The sequence below is a fragment of the Vespa crabro genome, chromosome 6 (assembly GCF_910589235.1).
Source record: "Vespa crabro chromosome 6, iyVesCrab1.2, whole genome shotgun sequence".
Classification (NCBI taxonomy): Eukaryota; Metazoa; Arthropoda; class Insecta; order Hymenoptera; family Vespidae; genus Vespa; species Vespa crabro.
Window position 1 is genome coordinate 10,392,003 of NC_060960.1, and position 27,048 is coordinate 10,419,050.

Here is a 27,048-nt window from a genome sequence, read left to right on the forward strand (position 1 = left end):
AGTCGTTATCATTCGCGTATGTGACTTGACGAAAGAAAAAATAAGAAAAAAGAAAAAAAAAAAAAAACGGAAAGACAAGAAAAAAGAAGACAAACGAAATGTGGACAAAAAAAAAATAAAAAAAATAAGCGAAAGAAATTCCATCATATAAAATTTTAAAGTATATATATTCGTTATAAAATAATGGAGAGAGAGTATGGCAGACATTGTTGTCCTACTAACGGTGTTCCGATTAAATGCAGGGTCTATCTAAAATATGTCCTATATAGTTCGTATAACTTTTGTTATCGCGGCATGACCGCGACGATGTAGTTTAGTGCAAGGTTAGCCGACGATGAGTGAAGTGGCAATTGTTTCTGCTGCTTGGATTCCTTGACAGCAGTAAGAAGGAAGATTACACGAGGATCTAAAAAAATAAACGTAAGTCTATATAACATTTTATTTTCCTTTTTTCTTTTTTTTTTTTTTTTTTTTTCTTTCTTCCTAATCTCCTATCACGAATTTTTCATTAACGAAGGAAAAAGAAAAAAAAAAGAAAAGAATAATAATAAAAAAAGAAAGAAATAAAAAACAAAAAAAAGAAATAAATAAATCAAATTGCAATCGCCCAACGATTGAAAAATGACCAATCATTAATTTTATACTTTCAACGTAGAAAGATATTAATATCATTTATTTCGATACTATATGACGTTAATTCATTTAAATGTAAAATATTGAAAATTTTCAATATAAAAGGAAAGCTATTTGCAATATATAGAATTATTTGTATATATATATATATATATATATATATATATATATATATATATATATATGTATGTATAGAGTTATTTGTTCGGATATAAAACATTTTCGAAATTTTTCAATAGAAAAAAAAAAGAGAAAAAAAAGAAAAAGAAGAAGGACAAAAAAGAAAAAAAGAAAACAAGTAACTGCACGGCGTTATTTATTTAAACGTGAAATATAAAAAATATTCGAAAGAAAAAGGAAAAAAGAAAAATAATACGGAGAGCGTGATTTATTTAAATGTGAAATATTAAAAATTGTCGAATAAAAAGGAACATAATATTGAGTTATTTATTTGTATATAAAGTATTAAAAATTTTCTATTGAGAAAATAAATATATAAAGCTATTTATTTAAATATAAGGTATCGAATCGTTTTATTAAAAAAAATACTTGTTGCTGTTTAAATATTATACAGCTAAAAATTACGATATTATTAATTTATCTTTAGTGTCGTAATGTAATTATGTCGAGCAACGTTATAATTTCGTTTGTGATTGCAAAAGAAAGAGAAAAGAGAAAAAAGAAAACAAAAAAGAAAAAGAGGATAAACATAAAAAAAAGAAAAAAAAGAAAAAAACATATTTTCTACAATAAATCATTGAAATTGTTTTAATGCGCGTAAGGTAATAAAAAAAAAAAAAAAAAAAAAAAAAAAAAAGAAAAAAAAGAAAAACTAAACAATCGTCGATTCTGTTAATATTACAAACTTTTATATTTAACGGTGCCACGTTGTAAAATAAATTTCTTTTTCCTTTTTATCTACTCAATTAAATATTTTCAAAATCAATCATGTTTTCGATCGTACGATTAAAATTATATTTACACACGTTTCTCGTTCGTATTAAACATTACACTTGTTCTTTTACCATTCATATAATTTGTTTTTAATAATTGCGTTAATATAACGTTCCTCCTTGATTAATATAATTGTTAGAAAGTGAATGAGCATAATGAATAAAAATAAAATAAAAATAAAAAATAAAACAGAAGATTTGCCATTTTAGTAACTTCTTAATTACGGAATGATTATTAAAGAAAAAAAAAGGGCGGGGGGTGGAGGGGGAAAGAAAGGGAAAAAATTTTTTTTAATCGAACACATGAACGACCTTGTCAATGTGAAATAACGAGGAGTCGGTAAAGAAGTTCTCTGTAATCGTGAATGTAGATGTCTGCAATCTGTCAGATAGTTACGCGCGTTTGCACAATAAATAAAATTGAAAAAAAAAAAAAAAAAAAAGAAAAAGAAAGACGCGAAGAAGAAAAAGAAAAAATAGGAAAAAATAAAAGAACAGAGAAAGAAAGATAAAATTGAATGACTCGTCAAAACTTTTCCGATATATTTTACAAAATATTCTACTTACGTTGTCAAAATGATATACATACAAAAAACAATAAATATATTCTCAATATGGACCTTCATTCCCGTTATCACATTATAATAACATATTTGAGTAGAAATACACAATATGTAATTGCACAATATTTAATTGCACAATATGTAATAACTCGTTTATATCCATTTACATTACTTGTCCGTCACGATTACGTAGCAAAAACATGTGAACTTTATTTATTACCATACCTGTTTCTAAGTAATAACAAAAATTAAATATCATTCGATATTTTTACTTGCAACGATCCATAAATATAAATAAGAAATTTTTTAAATGAACAATTTAATATAGCATATATATATAATTTATTATTATTTTTTTTTTTTTTTTTATCGACAATATGTATAAATCGATGAAATCGAAGGAGAAAGAAAAAAGAAAATAACACAGAAGAAAAATAAAATATCTTAATACATTGATGAACAATATTTAATTTAATATAACCAAATTTCATGGAAATTTTTCTATTTATTTTTATTCGAAACATAAAAACGATTAAATGTCTGAAATAATATTTGATGATAAAAGTAATTAAACGTATGACTTTTCGTTCGCGAATAATATTATTTGACTATCGAAGAATGATAAATTTCCACTTACAGCGGAAAGATGAACACGGTTAAATATCTTTTAAGCAATATTCGTGACGTTTTTGAGATATTTATATAAACGTTTACATATAAGTTTGTGTGCTTATGTATATGTGTGTGTGTAAAAAAAACCATGTGTAATCACGCATTTAGTCAAGTAAAAAGCGAGACATTATATCGGGCGATATTTATCGCCCGAAAAAAAAAAAAAAAAAAAGAAAAAGAAAACGGTCTAGAAAAATCGTGCAACTACTTACGAGCGTTTAAAGACAAGTTAAATTCGACGAGTCATTCTTTCCGGTTGGAATAATAATCGACAGGAACAGAAACAAAAGCGATCTTTTGAGGTAAAGGAAAAAGGGAAAAAGTAAAAAAAAAAAAAAAAAAAAAGAAAAAAAAAAAAAAAAGTAGAGAGAAAAGAAAAGAAAATAATATTCACGTCGTCGCGAATGATTTTATTTCAGATTAGGAAAGTGAGAAAAAGAAAAAAAAAACAAAAAGAAATACATATATATATATATATATTATTTTTTTATTAAACGTCTATTCAAATACAAAAAAAAAATGAATGAAAGAGAGAGAGAGAGAGAGAGAGAGAGAGAGATTTGTAATCTTTATATCATTCCGAGTTAGAAAATAAATATTTCCTGTTGTATTAACGAACACGAGAGACAGGATCGTTGACTTTAATATAATGAATGTGAATACCACGATGAGTTTGATATCTTCGACCATCTGACGAGCTATACATCGAGAAGAGAAGATTATATATACTGAATAGGAGGGGGACTTCCAACAGAAGGTAACTGGAAAAACCAGTCGAATTCATTTAAAAAAGAAAGAAAAGAAAGAGAGAGAGAGAGAGAGAGAGAGAGAGAGAGAGAGAGGGTGGGGCGGAGGGAAGAAGAGACAATCTAATTTTAATAGGTTTTAAAGATCTTCTTTCTTTCAATTAACTGTATTATTATTGAAAATAATATAAAATTTTAATAACATAAGAATAATAAAAAAGATAATATATTTAAAAAATTGATTTTTTATGAAATAAAAATCTTTCTCTCTCTCTCTGTATAGATATATATATATATATGTGTGTATGTGTGTGTGTGTGTGTGTTCGTAATTTTTTAACGAATCCGTTTTAGTACTGTCAGCTCGTATGATCGATCGAAAATATGAATAAGGTCTCTATAACTTTTATAGTGTCAAAAGGAGAGATAGAAAAAAAGAGAAAGAGAAAAAGAAAGAGAGAGAGAGAGAGAGAGAGAGAGAGTGAAGAAATGGTCACGAGAAGTAATCAATAATAACACGATGCGATATCCAACACGTCCATTATAATTTATGGTATCAATAAAAGAACTATAACTCAATACACTGTTAATAGCTTTGACGTTTTTCATAAGAGTTTAACACTTGTCAATATGTAACATGATCCTCCTCACTTAACCCCACATCGTATACCCCATCAAATCATTCTCCTTTGGATTATTCCACGAATAGAAAAACAAAACAAAACAAAAAAAAAAAGAAAGAAATAAAAAAATAAAAAAGAAAAACAAAACTCATACATGCATGTTATATTATATCAAGAGATTTCGTCGACAATCGCGTACAGGGTGAAACATATTTTCTTAATTCATCAAAAATTCATTTATCAATGAGTTTTATTATTTTTTTTCTTTTTTATTCTCTCTCTCTTTCTCTCTCTCGCTCTCGCTCTCGCTCTCGCTCTCTTTATTTTCTTATTTAATCGTTTCAATTTATACGAGTCAATTTTTTAAATATATTTTATTTCAAATATATATATATATATATATATATATATGTATGTAGTGGTAATAAGAGCAAAATTGAACATAGTTAATACATTTTTAAAAACGTATTAATACATTTCAATGTTAATAATAATACACCCATTGTCGTACGAATAATTATATGGTATATGAAATTAATTAATTTTATTATTATATGAAGTTGTAATATTCGTTAAGACCATTAATCGATGGGTTACATTTATGTCTTTTGTGACGTTCATTGTTACAATATATCGTAAAATATCGTAGTGATTAGTCTTAAAATGGAATTTTTAATCAATGATTAAAATGTTTTCTATCGAGATAATTTTCTATCAAAAGAAAAAAAATGAAAGAACCGTATTTATTGTCAGTCCCATTAAGGAACGAAATTAAGAATCATAAATATATCCATAGTATCATATTTTGAGACATTTTGTAGATTTAGCAATAACTAAGGGCCTTTAAAAATGTTAATACGGTACTGTATCTACGTATATATGTAGATTTGTATCATAGCTACGAGATTAAAAATCTAAATACACGAAAACATGAATTTCTAATCGTCAAACTTATAATTCATACGTCTGGAGCAGCGATAAAATTGAAAAAAAAAGGAAAAAAAAGAAAAAGAAACAGGTAAAATAAATAAAAAAAAAAAAAAAAAACAAAATAAAAAGAAAAATAGAAAGAAATCAACTTCCAATCTTCCAATCGCAAGTCACGCTCGAACGAACAAGTTATACATAAGTACATACATACGCGCATACATGCATACGTACATACGTACGTTCGATAATCGATGCAAAGTGATTTATCGAAAAAAAAAAAAAAAAGAAAAAGAAAAAAAGAAAAAAATAAAAAAAAGAACAAAGAAGAAAAAAGAAAAGAAACGAAAGATAGTACGATTTTCACGGCCTTCGCCTAGTATGTTTGTCGCGTTTGGTTAAAACATAGAAAAAACTTTGATGAAGAGGAAGGATGGAGAGGGGGAGGAAAAAAGAAAAAAAGAAGGGAAATAAAACAAAAGAAGAGAAGAAGAAAAAAAAAAGAGAAAGAAAAAACGTAATTCAATCGACACACTGGCTATACAAATCGCGTTTATGAGTTTTTAATCGCATCGACGATTATCGATAAGAATTTACTTTATCGTTTATATGGCCGATGATTATTAAATATATATATATATATATATATGTATTCATTATCGATTTAAAATGTCCGAGATTTCTGTTCTGTTCTATTCTGTTTTTCTTTTCTTCTTTTTTTTTTTTTTTTCTTCATTCCTTTTTTCTTAGAACGATCGGTAATACCGATCATTCATTCGTTTCCCTTATCGATAAAAGGCGAAACTAGAAACTAAAAGTACTCGACCACTCACGCGGACTTTATTACAGTTAGTCAAGCAAGAATTGTATGACGAATTATATAGATCGTTATCTAAAATGCTCGTTGTAAAATGAAGGTCACGGAAATGCACGCAATTTTTAGACTGTATATGTATTACACATATATGAGTGTCTGTATTTTTGTGTATATACACATATCTATATATATATATATATATATATATATATATATATATATATATATGTTTTAAAATATTTATTAGCGGAGAATCGACGATTTTGCATACGTAAAATAAAAATTGCAAATTCTTTTTTAACTTTCGGGACAAATATATTAATGAATAGAAATTCGCTCATGTATACGTATAAGGGATTGGAATATTCAATGATTGGAAATCATTATCTTCTTTACTATTCTAAGAAAAAGTCCTTTCTGATCGTTGCCGTAGGATACTTGGAAAGTAAAACATTCCTAACTCAGCGAACCTACCAGGAAAGTCCGAGATCCGGACTACATCAGTACCTGTGTAGTATCTCTTTCGACGTAAACGAATCCGGTTACTTGGTATAAAATTTTTTATACAGTTTATTAGGTCTTCTTTTTCCTTATTTTCTTTTTCTCTTTTCTTTTTTTCTTTTTTTTTTTTCTTTTTTTATTTTTCCTTTCATTTCAATTCCAACGTCAATCGTAATTTTTAATAAAATATTACTAGTCAGATCCTATTTATTTATTTTTTTATTTATTTATTTTTTGATCTATTCATTTATTTATTTATTTATTTAAAATGACAAATCTAGAAGTTTGAAATATCGTTCAAGAAATGTTATAAATTCTATTTAAAATTGTATTCAAATTTATAGGAATGAAATATCATAGAAGACAATATATATACATATACCGTAAAAAATTCATACTATATTCGTAATAAAATCGCCAAATCGATATTGGAAAAATATATAAAAATTATAAAATTAAAAATGATAACAAACGATATAATTCGTCTTTATATATATACATTTCTTTAGAACACAGATACACATATAGATAAAATATTATCATTAATTTTAATCTCAATATTCCAATTGATATCATAAATTTGATATTTCATCATATATATATATATATATAATAATTATAAAAATTCTACGTAATCTACGTAATCACGACTCGTTACTCTACATAAATCTCTTGTTTATGTAGTTAGACGTGTGAATTAAAAGAAACCAAAGAAGAAGAAGAAGAAGAAGAAAAAAAATAACACCATTAATCTCAATTTCAATATTCTAATAGTATTTGCAATACACATATAAGATAATTTTGTATTTTCGTTGAAATAAATACAGTAATAACTGCCGTACAATCTTTCCGCGTTCGCAAATGTTTTACCAAGAAACCGATCATCTCGTCCGTCGAAATCTTGCCCGTAAACCGATGCCGAGCATTCCCCCAGTATTTTTCGCGGGAAGAAAAGGAAGAAAAAGAAAAAAAAAAAAAAAAACAAGAAGAAGAAGAAGAAGAAGGAAAAAAAGAAAAAAAAATGAAAGAAGATGAGGAAGAAGAGAGAAAGAAAAAGAAAAAGAAGAAGAAGAAGAAGAGAAGAGAAAAAAAAAAAGAAGAAGAAGAAGAAGCAGACGACCTGGGGAAAGAAAAAGAAAAAGAAGAAGAAGAAGAGGAAGAAGAAGGGGAAGGGAAAGAAAAAGAAGAAGGAGAAGAAGGGGAAAGGGAAAGAACAAGAAGAAGGGGAAAGAGTAGAGGGGGAAGAAGGTCGTTTTTTTTAATCGTGAAGGCAATGACGTTTGGAGTAGCCATGTCTTCTTGGAGGAAGAGCCAACGCAACAGAAGAAAGAGGAAACCAAGTTGGAGAGGAAAAGGAACGAGTAGGATAGATAGAACGATATATGACGTGCATTAGAAAGAGAAAGAAAGAATGAAAAAAGGAAAGAGATATATATATATATATATATATATATATATATATATATATATATAATGTGAGAGAGAGAGAGAGAGAAAGAGAAAGAGATATAGATAAAGTGTGACGAGATGAGACGAGAGTGAGCGTACAAAACTCATGAAATTTCCCGCGACGCGTTCTCCGCTGACGTCATCGTAGAAGAGGTGACGTTGCAAAAGGCAAATAGAACAACGGACGTAGTTGAAAAAGTAGATAAATGATAGATGACGATATGTAATGAGTATATAGGTAAATAAGTAACTAAGCAAATAATTAAGTAAATAAGTAAGTATAGATAGAAAAGAGACGGAGCCATTAACTTCGGATAGACTTGTTGCATGTATCTATAAAGGGATTGTGGTGGGGGAGGTAGATATCTATACGTATATATATATACGTATGTATATATACGTATGTATATACCTTGAGCGGGTGTTAAAGTTATATATCACTGATGTGGTCCTGGGTGGGGAAATCCTGTACTGCCGCTAAGACTATAAAGCCCCACCAATGTCTCTTGGAAGAAACAGTCCGTCGTAACGTGCCCCTGACGATACACGGCTATGTAACGTCATCGAAAAAAGGCCAAATATTGAAAAAAAAAAAAAAAAAGAAAAAAGAAACAAAAAGAAAAGAAAAAGAAATTTCTTTTAAATCATCGATAGAGTGTGTGTGAGAGAGAGAGTACGCGCCGAAAAAAAAAAAAACAGGACTCCGTTCTTCCTGTTCTTTACTTTTTTTCTTTTTTTTTTAATTCTCTCTCTTTCATCTTTTCTTTTTTTTTTTTTTTGTTTATTCTTTAAAATTGATATACACGTGTACATTTGTATGTATATATATATATATATATATATATATATATATACGAGTATACGTAATAAGATTTTAAATCGTGACCGAAATTATATATCATTATAGATATACCATTCATAGATATTTGAAATCTATCGGGAAATTTATTGTTATTGTTGTTGTCGTCGTCGTTCTCGTTGCCGTTGTTCTTTCTTTTTTTTTTCCTTTTTTTCATTTAATATAACATTTCTTATCGTACCTTTTTTCAACAAATTGAACGATCGTTCTGTGTCTCGAAAGAAGAAGACTACAAACTACGTTGAGTTTTCGATATATTAATATCTGTCAAGTGTTAACGCATCGAAGGAGGGATTATTATTCTCAACGTGGAAGATCATCATCATCATCGTCGTCGTTGTCGTTGTCATCGTCAGAAATCATTCTGAATAGTTCTTTACAGAAGATTTCATACAACAACACGTGTTACGTTCGAAACAAAGATAACAGCAAGTGCATATAACGTCAACAGAAAGAAAGGAAGAAAGATATATAGATACATCCGTATCCATATACAATTACTTTGGTCCGAAGATAAATAAAAAGGAACAAAGAGGTAAAAACTACTCTATTCTTTTTCTCTCCTTTTTCAATTTTCTTTTCTCTTCTTTTCCATTTTGTTTTTTCTTCTCTTTTCCTTTTTTTCTTTTTTTTTCCTTTTGCTTTTTCTCTTTTTCTCTTCTATTAAACTTCGACACCGCTATAACATTCTCGTCCGTCCTTGGTCCGGTTCTTAATCCCAGGTATATCTTTTCAAGGTCCCCTTGAACACTTACCTAAGGTAGTTTACTGATGTTACGCTATTGATTTGGTATGTCTAACACGGATATACATTATATTTTATCTAAGCAAATGTGAAATTAAAATATAATTGTATACGTTCTCATTGTACTCTAGCGTTACGTCCTGTTAAAGTATTTTATTTTCGAAAATGATTTTCTTTTTCTTCTTTTTCTTTTTCTTTCTTTTTTTTTTTTTTTTTCCTACGAAAAAAAGTCACTCGTGGTAATATTTAAAGATACATTCGATATTGATATTGTATAATTTAAAAGTGACTTTAAACTTGCTAGAATTCGTTTTTGGTCGTCGATAATGATTAAAGAAGTAAGAAAAAGAAGAAGAAGAAAAAAAGAAACAAACGCAAAGTTTTTAAATAGTATAATTAAAACATGCCATTTGAGATTTATCTATATAATTTAATAGTGATATCTAAATTAATATAGAACGAAACATTTTATTCGAAATGTAAATACATATGATTAATCATTACCTTGAAATCAATCTATTAATATTTCTTTTTGCAAACATTTAAATATTACACTCTCGGATATTGGATATATATTATATATAAGTGTTTACATATTTCTGATGTAATATACATATATATATATATATATATATATATATATATATATATATATATATAGACGCGAGAGTGATCGATCAAATATTTAAATGTATTTAAATTAAAACGAGTTACACATACAAAATGTTTCCCACGATTATGTAGAACCACGAAGATATTACCTTGAAATTAAATTTCCTTCACTTTTTGTACAAGATACTTATCTATGTTATTTATTAAGATCACTTATCTATGTTTAATTGTTAGAACACGTGTGCCAATATCCATACATACATAATATAACATATAACGTTATAACATAACTTATAATGTAATATACATATATATTTATTTATTTATTTATATATATATATATTATTATTATTATTACATTATAAGGATTGGCATAAGATACGTGAAGTGTTTAAAAAAAAAAAAAAAAGAAAAAAAAAATATTCAGAAAAAAATTTGATGAAATAGATAAGATTTGAAAGAATAGATAAGAGTTAGAGAGATAAAGATAGAGAATTAAAATAATTTCAAGTATATGTATATCATTGGATTTCATTTAGATGCGATCAGCTGTTACGGACAATGTATATACGTACGTACGTACTTACTAAATGTCTATTATTACTTGTACGTATATGCGTGTATATGTGTATGTGTGTTTTGAATATGATTCATTTAATTCCTTATTTCCCTGGATTCTGTTTTTCCTTTTCATATCTTTCCTTTTCTTTCTTTTTTTTTTTTTTTCTTTTTTCTTCCATTTTCCAAGTAATTTCTTTTACTCGATCAATGTTAAAACCACAATGAAATATTATTTCTCCGAATCTATTTTTTCTCCTTCTTTTTTTTTTTGTCCTTCTCTTTTCTTTTCTATTTCTTTTTTTCTTTTCTTTTTTTTTTTCTTTTTTTTTTTTTTTGTTGCTCTTTACTTTCAACGATACTTCCTATTTATACTTCGTATTTATTTTATTATTCCTACACTTCCTTATTTATTTTATTATTCGTAATTCCTTCTAATGTGTATCTAAACATTTGTATACATAAATACATACATACATACAATACGTATGTCTCTATACGCCCTTTCACACACATACACACACACACACACACACACACACATATATATATACACATATAAATATATACACGCAAGCATACACACAACAAGTTTGATTTGTAAATTCGTCGTAACAGTTACATTCGATTCAACTTCTAAATACACACACACACACACACATATATATATATCGAAGCTAATTGACATAAGATCAATGTATGTACATACGTACATACGTATATATATATATATATATATATATATATATATATGTATGTAAATCGTTGATCAGATATATCGATATATTTCATACGTTGAAAAATTAATGATATAATGAATAACTATTGTTAATAAGTTTATTAATAATAAGTAGTTAAGAGTGTTCCTTTCAACGACGAGTTGTTACCTTGAAAATAATGTCGACCTTTCTTTCTTCTATTAACTAACTGTACGTCGTTCTACAATCTACACACGCACACACACACACATACATACATACATACATACATTCATATTGTATTTCCGGAAAGCACGGTTTTTTTTTTTTTATTATTCTACCAAGCAACGCGAGTAGATTTTTTTTTTGTTCCTTTTTTTTTCTTTTTGTTCTTTTTTTCCTTTTTTTCTTTTTCCCCCCGATCGCTATTATTTCGAGCAGTATTGATACGCTTCAATAAACGATTTTACGGATTACCCTGGGGCAGGATGGTGTAATGAGGAGGTAGGGGGAGGGAAGGGGTGGGGGAGGTTTTCTTCATCGGGAAGATTTATATTCAAATAACTATCTATCATGTAATCGTGTGTCGCGAAGTTAAAATCGCGAAGAAAAGAATTAAGAAAAATGAAAAAATATTAAAAAAAAAAAAAAAAAAGAAAAAGAGAGAGAGAATAAGAGAAAGAGAAAAGAGATTGAGAGAGAGAGAGAGAGAGGGAGAGAGAGAGAAAAATGAAAGAACTCGATCGATCGAAGAATAAAATAAATATTAAATCTATTCGAAAAGTTTCTGTCAATTTGGCCTAAGATCGTTTGTACAAGGACAACGAGATGAAACATTTTATCGAAGAATAATTCAAAATGTTCCCATTGAGATTTGAAATAAGTTTGTCAATGTTAATGAAAAATTAATCGATCCTCCATTGAATATTTAATTAATAATTTAGAAATGTATTGTTTTATCTTCTTCGTTGCCCTTTTTTTCTCATTTACTTTGAAAATCGATAGAATTTGTTTTTCTATATGTTTCAATTAATTCATATTGATTTGATTAATATTAATAATTTATTTCATATATATATATATATATATATATTTATTAGATCAATAATAATTCTATTTTGATATTTTATATAATATTATACGTTTCCAAAAGATTTTTATTATAAACGTGTATAGAATTGTTATCTCGTCTTTGTTTTCTTCGGATTAAAATTTATTTATATTTTTGTTTTTTTTTTCTTTTTATTCGCGAGATGACGATGTAAAAAAAGAAAACGTGCGACGTTAACTTAATCGTAAATAACACAAAAGGAGATAAAACTTAAAAGACGTTCAATAGTCGTATATCTCTCGTTGGGGTAAATAATTAAAAGGAAAAAAAAAAAAAAAAAAAAAAAAAAAAGAAAAAAAAAATTCTTAACGCAGACCTCCTGCGACAAGCCCATAACGATTATGGTAAAATTCTTAAACTGTGATAATACATATCTCAGACAATATTATCGAAACTAAGTGGTATCTAATGATATTTTCCGCATTCCTTAATGAATTCCTGTGGGATTTTTAAATTGAATTCCAATCGTTAGGGGGACAAAGTTATTTTAATTATAGATCCCCGATAATTACATACAAACGTATCTTTGGCGATTCGATCGTTTTAATGAAAAACTAATGATAAATTTTCTATAAGAATGGTTTTGTTATTGAAAAAAGAATGTTACTTCTCAATTTGTCGTCTTTTGCATTGAAACGACGAATATATAAAAGAAAATGCAAAGATAAAGAAGAATGAAAAATGAGAAAAGGATGATGGAATAAAATAGAAGGAAAAACGGGGAAAAAAGAAAAGAAAAGAAAAAAGTTCAGAGAGCAAACAGTGAAGAAAAGTGAACGAAAAGATCGAAGAAAGTAAGAATCAAGCTCGCCTGTTTCTTTTTCTTTTCTTTTTTTTTTTCTTTCTTCTTTCTTCCTTCGCAATAACAACAACAACAACAACAACAACCATATATTTTAATACGTCTTATCGAATTAATTAAGAAATGAACGATCGACCGACTATATCGAATTATAAAAATGGATGGTTAAACGTCCCCCCCCACACTCTCCCCCACCCTCACTTCCCCCCACGCGATATTTCATCACATATAAAATTAATAGAAAAAAAAAACTACGATGGTATCGTACACTTATATTGATTTAATAATATAACGATAATAAAGAGAGAGAGAGAGAGAGAGAGAGAGAGAGGAAAAAAAGAAAAAGAAAACAAAGAAAAACACGAATAAAAAAAAAACTTACGATTTACATTCTGTTCATCTAATATGATAGCGTGAACGATAAATGTAGGAATAAAAAGGATTTGATCGGGCAAAAAAAAAAAGAAAAAAAAAAAATAAAATTATTCAAAAGTAAGGAACGAAAACTAACGAAAAACTTTAAAGGTCGATTATACATAGACGGATAGATAGATAGATAGATAGATAGATAGATATTTTGATAGATAGATAGATAAATATATAAATATAAACGTGTAATAGCAAAACGATGAATATCGTTGCGTAATGCAATCACATCGTGCTTCCTGTTTTTCCAAGTTTATTTTTTATCTATTTCACGCGCGATCTATAACGAAGCATGCCAATTAAGAATTGCCGTAATAAACACATTGATCGTGCTTTATGAAAAATTCATATCCCTCTCGACCACGGCCATGGGGAAACTTTACGAGACAGAGACAAAGATAGAGAGAGAGAGAGAGAGAGAGAGAGAGAGAGAGAGAGACGACACGTATCTCTTTGTCATCATTATCATCCCATGTACTCACATTTCGACGCACAACAAAGGGTAAAACTTATATATCGAGTTTGTCTCATTTACGATCGATATCTTGGTAACGAGAATGACCTATAAAAAAAAAAAAAAAAAAAAGTAAATAAATCAGAGAAACGAAAAAAAAAAATTTATTAGATTCGCTACGGACGACTAAAACTTTTCTCTTTCATTTTTCCTTTTCTTTTTTTCTTTTCTCTCTCTTTTTGTTTCGTTTTATTTCATTCTATTTTATCTTCCCAATTTTTTACCCTTTTCAATTCTTTTTCTCATTTTTTTTTTCTCATCGATATAATTCGTATCAGATAAAATCGATAAATCGATCGAGTTAATATCAATTTTTCTTCATCATCATCATCATCATCATCATCATCGTCATCGTCATCATCATCATCATTATTATTATTATTATTATTATTATTATTATTATTATTATTATTATTATTATTACTATCGTTCGAAACAAATCAGAGTTCCACTTAGTCATTAATTATTCAGTTTCCATTATTTTTTCGTTTTTTTTCCTTTCTTCTACTTTTTCCTTCTGTCTCTCTTCCTTTTTTATTTTTTGTATCCTTTTTTTTTTTTTTTTTTCAACATACAAATAAATACTCGCCTATCCATACAAATACGCATGAGTTTATTCGTTGTTAGATATGATTGGAGATGTATGAGGGGTGGAGGAGGGGAGGTAAAGAGTTGAGAGAGAAGAAGAAAAAAAAGGTGATTCCCTTGAACGTCATTTTAACATTGAGAACGAACGAAATCAGATTTCGCGTGTTAGATATCGTTAGTTTTCTATTAATTAGCTTTTATACTTGTTTATAAAATGGACGTGGAGGCTGCGCGCGCGTGCTCGTGCGCGTGTGAAATAGGCTAGTTAAGATCGCGTCTTTAATTCGTCTTAATTCTCGACCACTTAAGTTTCGTCGATTTTATTATGTGAAACAAGAAGGATGCCACCCTGACGATTAATAAACCGCAATCGACGAAATAAATGATATGACCCGTCCGTAGTATGTTTTGTTTTTCTTTCTTTTGTTTTTTTTTTTTTTTTTTTTTTTTTTTTTAATCTTCTCTTCTCTCTTTCCTATTTTCTTTTTATTTCTTCTTCTTTTATTTCTTTCTTTTTTTTTTCCTTTCTCGCCTCTTTTTCGCCTCTTTTTTTCTTCTTCTTTATACTTCGCTTAACACTTTTTTCTTTCGACCACCCATCCCAATCTGGTCTCTTCGTCAGATCTTGCATCAGTCGCGTTGATAACTCGTACATATTTCGTGGTTTTTTTTCTCTGCCCCTTTTTTTTTCTTTTTTTTTTTTTTTCCTTTTTTTTTTTTTTCGTTCTTTATCGCGACGGTTTTAGCAGATATTAATTCCGTCGGAATATTTCCTTTTGCTTTTTTTTCTTTTTGCTTTTTTTCTTTTTCTGCTTTCTGTTTTTTTATTCGCTTTTTAATTTCCCCTTCTCTCTTCTTTTTTTTTTTTTTTTTTTTTCTTTTTTTGTAAAGATCCATTATGTAGCAGATAAAAGCTCATTCGTCTTCGGACAAAATAATTCTTTCGAAATAATTCTTATCGAAAAAATAATAATTATTATTATTGTTATTATTATTGTTGTTGTAATATTAAAAAAAATTCTTTTTATATATCTTCTCGTTCAATTACATATGTATGAATATATATATATATATATATATATATATATATATATATATATATGTATGTATGTATGTTGCTCGTCAATTAAAGACTACAGATATAATTGTGAATACATTAGATAGGCCTGGTAGTATTACGAGACAAGCGGTTTTACTAATAAATAAACGATAAGGCGATTACCTTATCGCTTCAACAAATAACGGAGATCTAAACGTAATAACGTTTCTACTTCATTATCGTGTTTCATAATCAACCGTTTCTCAAATTATTTCTACTTATTTTTCAAAGTAATTAATTTTATCGCCATATATCGAATATATATAGAAATGAAAAATATTAATTTTGTATTATGTAACGCTTTAATTTTTGTAAAATCTCTCTCTCTCTCTCTCTCTCTCTCTCTTTCTCTTTCTCTTTATCTATCTTTTCAATAATTTTATCATCTATCTAATCAAATAAAAATTTAATAACCAACAATCTGAATCGTAAATTAAGAAAATATTTGAAGCATATCGTCGGGCAGGAAAAAAATAAATGTCGATATTTAAAGAGAATAAAAAGAAGAAAAATAAAAGCAAATAAAATTATTATCGATATAATATAACAAATAAAAATACATTATAAACATAATAATAATAATAATAATAATAATAATAATAATAATAATAATAATAATAATAATAATAATAATAATAATAACAATAACGATGATAATAATAATAATAACATATATATATATATATTTTTGTTTTTTTTTATTGCAGACTGAAAGATGACGGTCGTAGTGGATTCAGCAAAGACGGAAGATGGTAATAGACCACCAAAAATCGAGACTTTCGATGACGTCCTGCCGTACGTCGGTGAAGCCGGCCGTTATCAATTGTTCCTTTTTTTTCTTCTTTTGCCATTCACCTTCGTCTACGCGTTCCTATATTTCGCACAATTCTTCATAACGTTGGTACCAGCTGAACATTGGTGCCATATACCGGAGCTCATGCAATGGAATCTCACGGATCATCAAAAGTGAGTAACATCTACAATATCGTACCGTACACACACAGACACGTGGACACGTGCACACAAACACATGAAACACACACACACACACACGTGCCACGAAACACACACAAAGAGAGAGAGAGAGAGAGAGAGAGTACACACACACGTAGCACACATATATACACACGTAAGCACGTGCACTTACATTTAGCAATGAACACACATATACAAACGTAAGCACGTGCACATACATATATACACGTAAAAGCACGCCCGCGCACTCATAGACACGCAACAAAAAGAGAGACAGACGAACAAACAGGCGGACAGATAGTATAACATCTATTATCCACGCACTCGTTTTAACACGTATAGACTGACAGAGAGAGAAAGAGAGAGAGAGAGAGAGAAGAATAACGAGCGTGCAGATTCGGTGGATCGCTTGAAGGCAAAAAATAGTGTCAAAGTCTTTATCTCGTGCATCCTACGTTTAAACTGAATGTATAGACTCAAGAATCGTCTTTTTCCAAGGAAAACAACATTTCTGCGATCGTTGTAAACAATCATTTACTAAATTCATATATACTTTCTTTTTTTATATCACACTTATCGTAACCTCGCAATCGCTACCGCTTATCACTTCCAAAGGAAAATTTTAAATGAAACAGTAATACGTGAATAATATATATATATATATATATATATATATATATATATATATGCGGGTGTGTGTGACGATAGAAAATAAGAAAACGAAAGAGATATTCATGAAATTGTGATAATATCGTAGAATGTTCTACGACATTTAAAATGCAATGTTGTAATCTAGTCGATCGTCTTAAGCTTTAAACGAAACATAGTTATATTAAAAAAAATATTAATGTCAGAGATAAAAGGTCGATTTATATCATCTGTCGTTTCGTTTTCTTTCTCTTTTTTCGTTTCTTTTTTTTTTCCCTTTCTTTTTTTTCTTTTTTTGTCGTCACTAAATACCATTCTCTCTCTCTCTCTCTCTCTCACTTCCCTTTCACTTTCTTTTTGCTAATAAATCTTTCAAATCATTTGACCGATCATCTTTATAAATATGTAATATAAAATACAAAAGAAGAAAGAGAAGGACCAACAAAAAAAAAAAAAAAAGAAAGAAAGAACAACAACAATAACAATAATGACAAACGCGAAAGCGTTATGAATGAATAGCTATTGACATTGACAAATAACGATTAATTCTTGTTAGAGAAGAGATTAAAAGAAAAAAAAAAAGAAAGAAAAAAAAAAGGAAAAAAGAAAGAGAGAAAGAAAGAAAGATAGACGGAGATGGAGACAGAGGCAATTAGATAAATGAAGAGAGACGGAATATGGTTAACGATCTGCTATCTTATTTAAGATGCAAAATTATATGTATATATACAGAAAGAGAGAGAGAGAGAGAGAGAGAGAGAGAGAGAGAGAGAGAGATAGATATTCGCACAAAGATAAGTGCACATATGTAAGATGTTTAATATGAAAAAAGAAGAAGAAGAAGAAGAAGAAAAAAAAAAGAAGAAAAAAAAAATGAAAATTAAAAAGAATTGTCTAATCAGCCAATCTACATCAAACTGCAGAATATTTGCTTGTTATTAAAATCAACGATCGAGAGAGAGAGAGAGAGAGAGAGAGAGAGAGAGAGAGAGAGAGAAAGAGAGAAGAAAAAGAACCTAACACACATACAAACATGCGCATACCCATATATACTCATTTATACGTATTTACTTGACTATTTACCATTTAATCAACGAGTTCGTCGACTGAATTAAAATCGAGTTAATGAACGTTATCTTGTTAAGAAGGAAACGGTATAATGATGAACATTAATTTCGTGTCTGTATTTAAAAATTTCTCTATCTCTCTCTCTCTCTCTCTCTCTCTCTCTCGCTCTCTCTCTCTCTCTCTTTCTCTCTTTCTCTCTCATATATTATTAGTGTTAATCGATTATCAACGAAGCGTTACGCTGATAAACGTTACGTAGATACTAAGGTGCAAATTGTACGAACGATTACGAGCCAGTTGTATTATGCAAATGAAGTATCCGTCTTGTTATTTAACCATCGGTGTTAAAGTTTTTTCTTTTTCTTTTTTTTTTTTTATTCTTCTTTTTTTTTTTTTTTTTTTTTTTTTTTTTTTTTTTTTCTTTATTAATACAGAAAAATGAATAAAAATTTACGTAATGCACAAATAATTAATATAACTTTTTGATACAAGGTTTGATTACGTGCCCGGTGGGGGTGGGGGGGAGGGGGTGGGAAGGGGAATATATTTAAAGGAATAATAAGAAAAGAAAAAAATCTAAATCCTCTTTCTAAGATACGTGAGAATAAAAAAACAATAAAAAAATAATAAAAAAAAAAAAAAAACACAGAAAAATGTCGTTTAAATTCTTTCAAAAAGAGAAAAATAAAATAGTGACACATATATATATGTGTGTGTGTGTGTGTGTAGTTAATAATTCATTCGATGGAAAAAGGCGACATTGATAATTTTTAAATGAAAAAGAAAATCCTTCAGTGACTTCCTTCAAATGCTAAAAAAAATATTTTGTTTTAAATTTACTTCATAAAAAAGAAAAACAGAGAAAGAGAGAGAGAGAGAGAGAGAGAGAAAATTACGTAAGCTCGTAATTGATCGTATTGGATATATAAAAAGATGATAGGACGAATTGTTGAACGAAAATGGAACTTGAGTTTTCCTTGTAGCAAAAGAAAAACAAAAAAAAAAATAATAAAAAAAAAAGGAAGAGAAAAAGAGAGATAAAAAAAAAACGATCACATTTCATTGAGAAACCTGTAATTAGAAAATAAACGATAAGATTCGAGGAATGTTATTTACAGTGGTAAAGTGAAATATCTAGTTTAATTTTTTAGACAATTTATGATAATTTTTTTTTTTTTTTTTTCTTTTTAGGAAATATAATGGTACAGTTATTGTAAAGAAAAATAACGATTAACGTGTCCGTTGTAATCAATGTTTATCATGTCAATCAATAAATGTGTAGGGAAAAGACGTACGAGCGTGTTGTATGACTGTTGTATGAGTTCCAGTTAACAGACTGGATGATTCAGAATGATTTTCGATCAACATGTGGTTTCCCTGTTTCCTCGCTTTCGAGATTTTCAAAGGAAGATCTGTTATTTGATAATTTCCAATCAATTTACTCGATAAATTTTACGAGTATTTTTTCTTTTGACATTGTCAATAGAAAATTATTGTTAATCCACTTATAATGTCAGATTTGAATTAGCATATATATATATATATATATATATATATATATACATATATATGATATATATATATATATGATATAACTATATCAGTATAAGTAACAATGTAATTTTCGAATTATATAATTTAATTACATATAAAAAAAAAAAGAAACCACGGATTTACAAAGGATTGAAATACACAGTATAAAAATCGATCATTTTTCTTCGTATAACAAATCAAATTAAAAAAAAAAATCATATTAATCATCCGCATACACTGTACATAAAATTGATTTATAAAAGATTTAAAAACGCCCTGTCAAAATCGATCATTTTTTTACAGTATTAAAAATCATATCAATAAATATGATTAATCATTCGCATATTTTTTCGAATAGAATTGATGTACCTCTACGGGATTAATATCGTTACGTCAAAATTTTTACATTTTTCTTCGTCGAAGTATAAAAGAAAAAAGGAAGAAGAAATAAAAATTCAAATCAAAATTCAAAAATACTATCGATCATTACTAATCGTAAATGAAATATGCTGTATACATTAAACGTAAATTTTGTTTCTCCAAAAAAAAAAAAAAAAAAAAAAAAGGGGGGGAAAGAAAAAATAGATAAAGAAAAAAGAAAAAGGAAAAAGCATTGAAGGAACATTCCAATTCATAAATATCGATAAACACGTGAACTTATCTTCAAACGTTGTATAATAATAAAAATAATCGCTCGGAAGGTTATGATAAAAATAACCAAATCTTAAAATATGCATATGTATAATTTATATGCTTGCATAGATAAGATAAGATATATGCATGAAATTTCAACTCGAATGAAATCGCCGTAAATAAATAAGGAAAATTACAGGTTTGCATATTAATATTCAAAATATTATCAACGCAATGTGCTTATCTTAAATGATTATTAGATATCAAATAAGAGGACACGGAGCAATTAAACAAATTAGATTTGAATTCTTCTTATTTAATTTTACTTTTTACTTATCTCTCTTTTCTTCTGTACTCTTTTTTCTTTCTTTCCTTTTTAATAATTTTTATCATGAATATCTCTCTCGACATATCGAAATATTTCCATTTGAAAATATAATAAATGTCATTTATCTCTTTCTCTCTCTCTCTCTCTCTCTCTCTCTCTCTCTCTCTCTCTCTCTTTCTCTTTCTCTTTCTCTTTCTCTTTCTCCCTCTCTCTATTTCATTCTCTACAAATCAACAGAAATATGTAAATCCATTGAAATGGCAATGAATGATTATGCAATACATAGAAATAACGATACTAGAATTAAAACAAAAAAAAAAAAAAGAAAAAAAAAATAATATCTTACGAAATTGACATTATCTTTTCTACTACTTGTTGATTACGTCAGTTATACCTTTGTTAATGTCCTCCATTCTTTGAAAGTAGAAAGATATCCTTTTGTGTGAAATATTGAAAAGCAAAAAAATTAGATCTCTTGGCCAATCATACGTACATATGTATTCCTATCTACATTCTATAATTGTATCAGTTCGATATTTCCGGTGCTAATGAAAATAAATGGATTGGAAACTCGTATCGATAAGAATCATTAGAGTCCTTTTTTTTTCTTTTCTTCTTTCTCTTTTTATTCTCATTTATAATTCGTAAATCGGAAATATATATATATATATATATATATATATATATTTATTGTTTTTTTTAGCTTTTAACATATCATCATCGTATTATCGAGTAAATAAAAACTTGTGAAGAATAGAATCGATTATATTATTCTTGGTAAGGAAAATCAGATTTGTTTTTTTTCTTCTTCTTTTTTTTTTTTTTTTTTTTTTTTTTTTAAAAACACCACACGTGCATAATCAACGCGCATGAATGAAATAACATGTAGATGATCATAAATCACCGATCCATTTGATTTCCTCGAAATAGTTACTCATGAAATATTAAATACGAAAGACGCGTTAGATTTCCGCAAGTTATATGTGTTATGCACATATTTAAAAATCCTCAGGAAGAATTTTTATTAAGAAATTAATCGAGCGTGAATAAGATTTTATATTCTCTTTTTTTTCCTCTCTCTCTCTCTCTCTCCCTCTCTTTTCTTTTTTCCTTTTTCCTTCTAAATTAATTATTAACAAATTAAATATAAGCAAATGATGACGAACGTGAAGGAAAAATAAACGAACGTCACGTTTTCTTTTTACGTTAAATTTAAAAAAAAAAAAAAAAAAATAAATAAATAAATAAATGAAAGACAGAAAGAAAGAAGCAAACAGGTGAAACGATAAATTTATTTTTATGGACCACATGACCTTCAAACTATCACACTTATAAAATTGACATTGGAATTAATGTACACACGTTATTTATTCTTACGTATAAACTTAGACGTAAGAATAGACGAATGAACAAACAAATAATAAATATTCGAGAACGTTTTGTATATAGAAGGATTTAGAGTTTCTTTAAATATCATAAATTTGTATATTTTTTTCTTTTCCTTCTTTTTTTTTTTTTTTTTTTTTTTTTTATTTTCTATACCCTTTCGTTAATTTCCATCTGTCTATATTCAACAAAGACATTTAAAAATTATATTAAAAATATTATATATACATATATATATATATATATTAATTTTTTATTCCTTTTTGGTTTTTTCTATTTATTTATTTCTTTTTTCTTTTCTTTTTTTATAGAATCGCCTTATCGATACCACCACCAACGAGCGAAGAATTAAAATTAGAAAGTTCGACGTCCTTTTCGAGATGTTACATGTACAATGTAAATTACAGCGAGATTCTCAACAAGGGAACCACAGAATCTGATCCAAACTGGCCAAAAGTTCCTTGTCTTAACGGATGGGAATATAATTACACGATGATACCGTATGCCTCGATCGCTACCGAGGTAAATATATTTCAAAAAAAGATTAAAAAGCAAAAATAAAAAAAAAAATAATAATAATAATAATAATAATAATAATAATAAATTGAAAAATATAAGAAAATATAAAAAGACGACGTATACAATAAAACAAAAAAATAAAAAAGAAGAAGGAATTCAAACGAATCTGTTTTATCTTTTCCTATTTTTTTTTTTTTTTTTTTTTTTTTTTTTTTTTTATGAAACACAGTTGTCCTGGGTCTGCGAGAGAACATTTTTGAGTTCAGCAGCGCAATCAGCATTTTTCGTTGGCAGTATAATCGGTGGTTTAATCTTTGGATATATAGCCGATCATTATGGTAGAATACCCGCTTTGGTTTCCTGCAATGCCGTAGGATTTTTCGCTTCTGTTGCTACGGCCTTTTGCAATAGCTTTTGGACATTTTGCCTGGCAAGATTAATCGTCGGCACATCCTTTGACAACTGCTTCAACATTCTTTTCATCATCGGTAAATTAATCTTATATTATTTAATATAAGTAGCTATAACGTATATGACTATATATATATATACATATATATACAATGATATCGATATATACTCTAGATAAGATAATAATAATAATTAACTGATTAATATGCGAGATTAATAATAACTGTTTGAAAATTATCGATAATCACAATAATATGATGATACACGTAAAGTGTTTGATATAAATTTTTTTTTTTCTTTTTTTTTTTATAGCGTAATATAAATTTCTTTTTTAATTGTGGCATAATAATTAACTAAATAATTAAGTTAAATTTTTTTTTTTTATTGTAATATAATAATTAACTAAAGAATAGTTCATGTTTCTTTTTTTATATTTGAATGATTTTAATTCATCAACATTATTATTATATTGTAATTATTATTATATCGTATAATTATTATATATTGTACATATATTATTACATTGTATAATTATTTGAATAGTGATGAAAAAGAAGTCAAATCTAACATTGATAACGTTCGCAAAAAAAGACAGATTTGAAGAGTATTACGATATAAATCTAATATTTATTTTTAGCTAAGAAAGTAATAAAAATAGAGAGAGAGAGAGAGAGAGAGAGAGAGCGATAAAATAGAAGTAGCTTGTTAACAAAGTAATCAATTTTATCTTGGTTTGAAATTAAAAATAATCTTATCGGATAACGAAATATAGTCGTTATACATACTCAACTATTCTTAATTTAATCATTCCTATTTAAACATTATACTAATTAATTTGTTTTAGTTATCGAATATGTAGGGCCAAGATATAGAACGCTGTTCGCAAATATGTCTTTTGGAATTTATTTCGCCGCGGCAGCTGGATTATTACCATGGATTGCTTATTGGATAGCAGATTGGAGAATTTTAAGTATCGTCACGGCATTTCCCATGATCGTTGCATTTATCGGACCTTGGATCGTTCCTGAAAGTGCACGGTATGTATGTGTGTGTGTTTGTATGTATGTATTTATAAACTTCATTAGATCGTTTAGGACAAATTAATTATATATTTCATAGTTACAATTCTCTATATTTTTATTTATTTTTTTTTTTTTATTTATTTATTTAGATGGTACATAATGATGGGTAACACGAGCAAGGCCATCGAAATGTTGCAAAAATTCGCCAAGGTCAATGGGAAAGACGTAAAGCAAGAGATTTTCGACGAATTTGAAAAAAGTTGTAAAAGTATAGCGGAGAAGGATAATGTCCATCAGCAATATACCGTTTTGGATCTTTTCAAATTGCCTCGATTAGCATATATTACGATTATACTTGTAATATATTGGTAAGTAAAAGAGAGAGAGAGAGAGAGAGAGAAAGAGATGGAGAGTTTAAAAGTATACCTTTCGAATTTATGATATTTTTTTTTTTTCATTCTCTGATTCTTTTCGTTTAGGCTTCTCATCGTTCTGGTATTTGATGGGCACGTATGGAATATGAAATTGTTAGATCCCGACGTTTTCACATCATTTTCTCTTGCCTCAATGACCGAGCTTCCAGCTGCTATTCTTTTGGCCCTTTTACTCGATAGATGGGGACGACGGTGGATGGGATTTGCCTCAATGTTTTTATGCGGCATTTTTTCATTTATCGCAATCGCAACTCCCGAAGGTAAGTTGTACATTTTTAAAAGAAATATTCATTTCTAAAAGTCTATCATTTCTTTTCTTGTTTCCTTTTTCTGTTCTATATTTTTCTTTTTCTTTTCCTTTTTCTTTTTTTCTTCTTCTTCTTCTTCATATATAAATCCTTACTTTATCGTTAGATTTAATAAATTTACAATATTAGTACGTATAATTAATTGTTTGATTATACAATATCATTTTAGGCTATTTCACTGTGGCTATGGCTATTCTGGCCCGTTTAGGAGTAAACATAGCTGCTAATATTGGTTTTCAATATGCAGCTGAAATGTTGCCAACGGTTGTACGAGCACAAGGCGTTTCGTTGATCCATATTATTGGTTATTTCGCTCATATTATTGGACCTTACATTATTTATCTGGTCAGTATATATACATAATATCGTGTATATCATTATTAGTAATATAATATATATATATATATATATACATATGTATTTATAATAGAAAATAATCATTGCCGTAAGTAACGTATTGAACGATTGCTTTAAGAAATTAGAAAATTTATAAATGAATAAATGGCAATGTATTATAAAATTTATATATGTACATACATATATATATATATATATATATATATGTATATATATATATTTAATATACATATATCATTGTAATATATTAATTTGATTAATTTCAGTCCGACGTAAGTCCAGTATTACCTTTGGTAGTTCTCGGATTATTATCCTTCATAGATGCATTTTTAACTTTGTTATTACCAGAAACTTTAAATCAGGATTTACCTGAATCTTTACAAGAAGGAAATGATTTTGGCAGGGAACAAAGTTTCTGGTGGATTCCATGCATAACATCGTAAGTTATCTACTTATAATATAAACATATTATTTTTTCTTTTCTTTTTTTTTTCCTTTTTTATTATTATTATTATTTTTTTTTTTTTTCTAATCTATTATTCTCATCATATATGTAGATATGTAAAAATTAATAATATTTTTAGAACTCCAGTTTTGAAGAAATCTTATAGGACGAAGAAAGGTATGACGAATACTGCTTTCCACGGTAGTATCCAAAGAATTGATTCTACTAGATTATAGCGATCGATGGATCAAAATAATCTGAATAATCTATATCGGTGATGATAATAACCAAATCGTTGTAAATAATAATAGTAAATAAGTGTGATCTTAGATTTTAAGTAAGCCACTGATTGAAGTTAACGAAGGATCGGACAATAATATGTTATTAACGAAGTAAAGGAAATACGAATAATAATGATGATAAAAAAAAAAAAGGCGAAAAAAGAAACAAAACAAAAAATCTCAAGATACATATACATATACATATATATATTTATATAATATATATATATATATATATATATTTATATGATATTAATTTGAGTTTCCAAAGATATAATTATATATATATATATATATATAATATATATATATAATGTATATTATATATATTATATATATGTAATATATTATTAATTACATATATATATATATATATACAATTTAATCATTCAGACTTGTATTAATCTTTGACAATGAACAGTATTACAAATGGAATGATTTCATACAGTATGACGTAAAAATGATAATGATAATAATAATATTGATAATAATAATAAGAAAAAGAAGAAGAAATGAATGATATACTTGGGATATACTTTATGGTTCCAAGTAGTATTGACTTGATTCTATATTTTTCTTTTTCCTTTTCTTTTTCTTTCCTTTTTTTTTTCTTCTTTTTTGTTTTAATTATATTTTAATACTCGAAATTTAATGATACAATATATATATATATATATATATATCTGAAGATCAAGTGGGGATACTTTGTTCAAAATTAAGATAATAGTACTCGCAAATAATGCATGTACATAGATATACATACATACATACATATATACATACATACATACATATATTACATAAA

At 27.5% G+C, this 27,048-nt stretch overlaps 1 protein-coding gene across 4 annotated transcripts; it reads left to right on the top strand.

Moving 5' to 3' along the window:
* Nucleotides 1-283: 283 nt before the first annotated feature.
* LOC124424543 (carcinine transporter-like) lies at nucleotides 284-26,293 on the top strand. 4 transcript variants are annotated; one of them, XM_046963750.1, is made up of 11 exons: nucleotides 8,398-8,556; nucleotides 8,791-9,277; nucleotides 16,603-16,861; nucleotides 22,778-22,988; nucleotides 23,215-23,473; nucleotides 24,241-24,433; nucleotides 24,568-24,786; nucleotides 24,898-25,112; nucleotides 25,330-25,505; nucleotides 25,784-25,956; nucleotides 26,102-26,293. In XM_046963750.1, exons 3-11 carry the CDS (start codon nucleotides 16,611-16,613, stop codon nucleotides 26,196-26,198), a joined length of 1,794 nt encoding a protein of 597 aa, XP_046819706.1. In that variant the 5' UTR covers nucleotides 8,398-8,556; nucleotides 8,791-9,277; nucleotides 16,603-16,610; the 3' UTR covers nucleotides 26,199-26,293. The 4 variants fall into 4 exon arrangements, with proteins under 4 accessions (XP_046819708.1, XP_046819706.1, XP_046819707.1 ...); XM_046963751.1 differs by having other exon boundaries at nucleotides 8,423-8,437; XM_046963752.1 differs by lacking the exons at nucleotides 8,398-8,556; nucleotides 8,791-9,277 and adding an exon at nucleotides 284-420.
* The last annotated feature ends 755 nt before the right edge of the window (nucleotides 26,294-27,048 follow it).

Bases quoted from the DNA above. Each gene is read 5' to 3' on its own strand.
- LOC124424543 (XM_046963752.1), top strand. From the start codon at position 16,611: ATGACGGTCGTAGTGGATTCAGCAAAGACGGAAGATGGTAATAGACCA. The intron at 25,506-25,783 runs GTCAGTATATAT...GATTAATTTCAG, and splicing joins GACCTTACATTATTTATCTG to TCCGACGTAAGTCCAGTATT. The intron at 25,957-26,101 runs GTAAGTTATCTA...TAATATTTTTAG, and splicing joins TGGATTCCATGCATAACATC to AACTCCAGTTTTGAAGAAAT.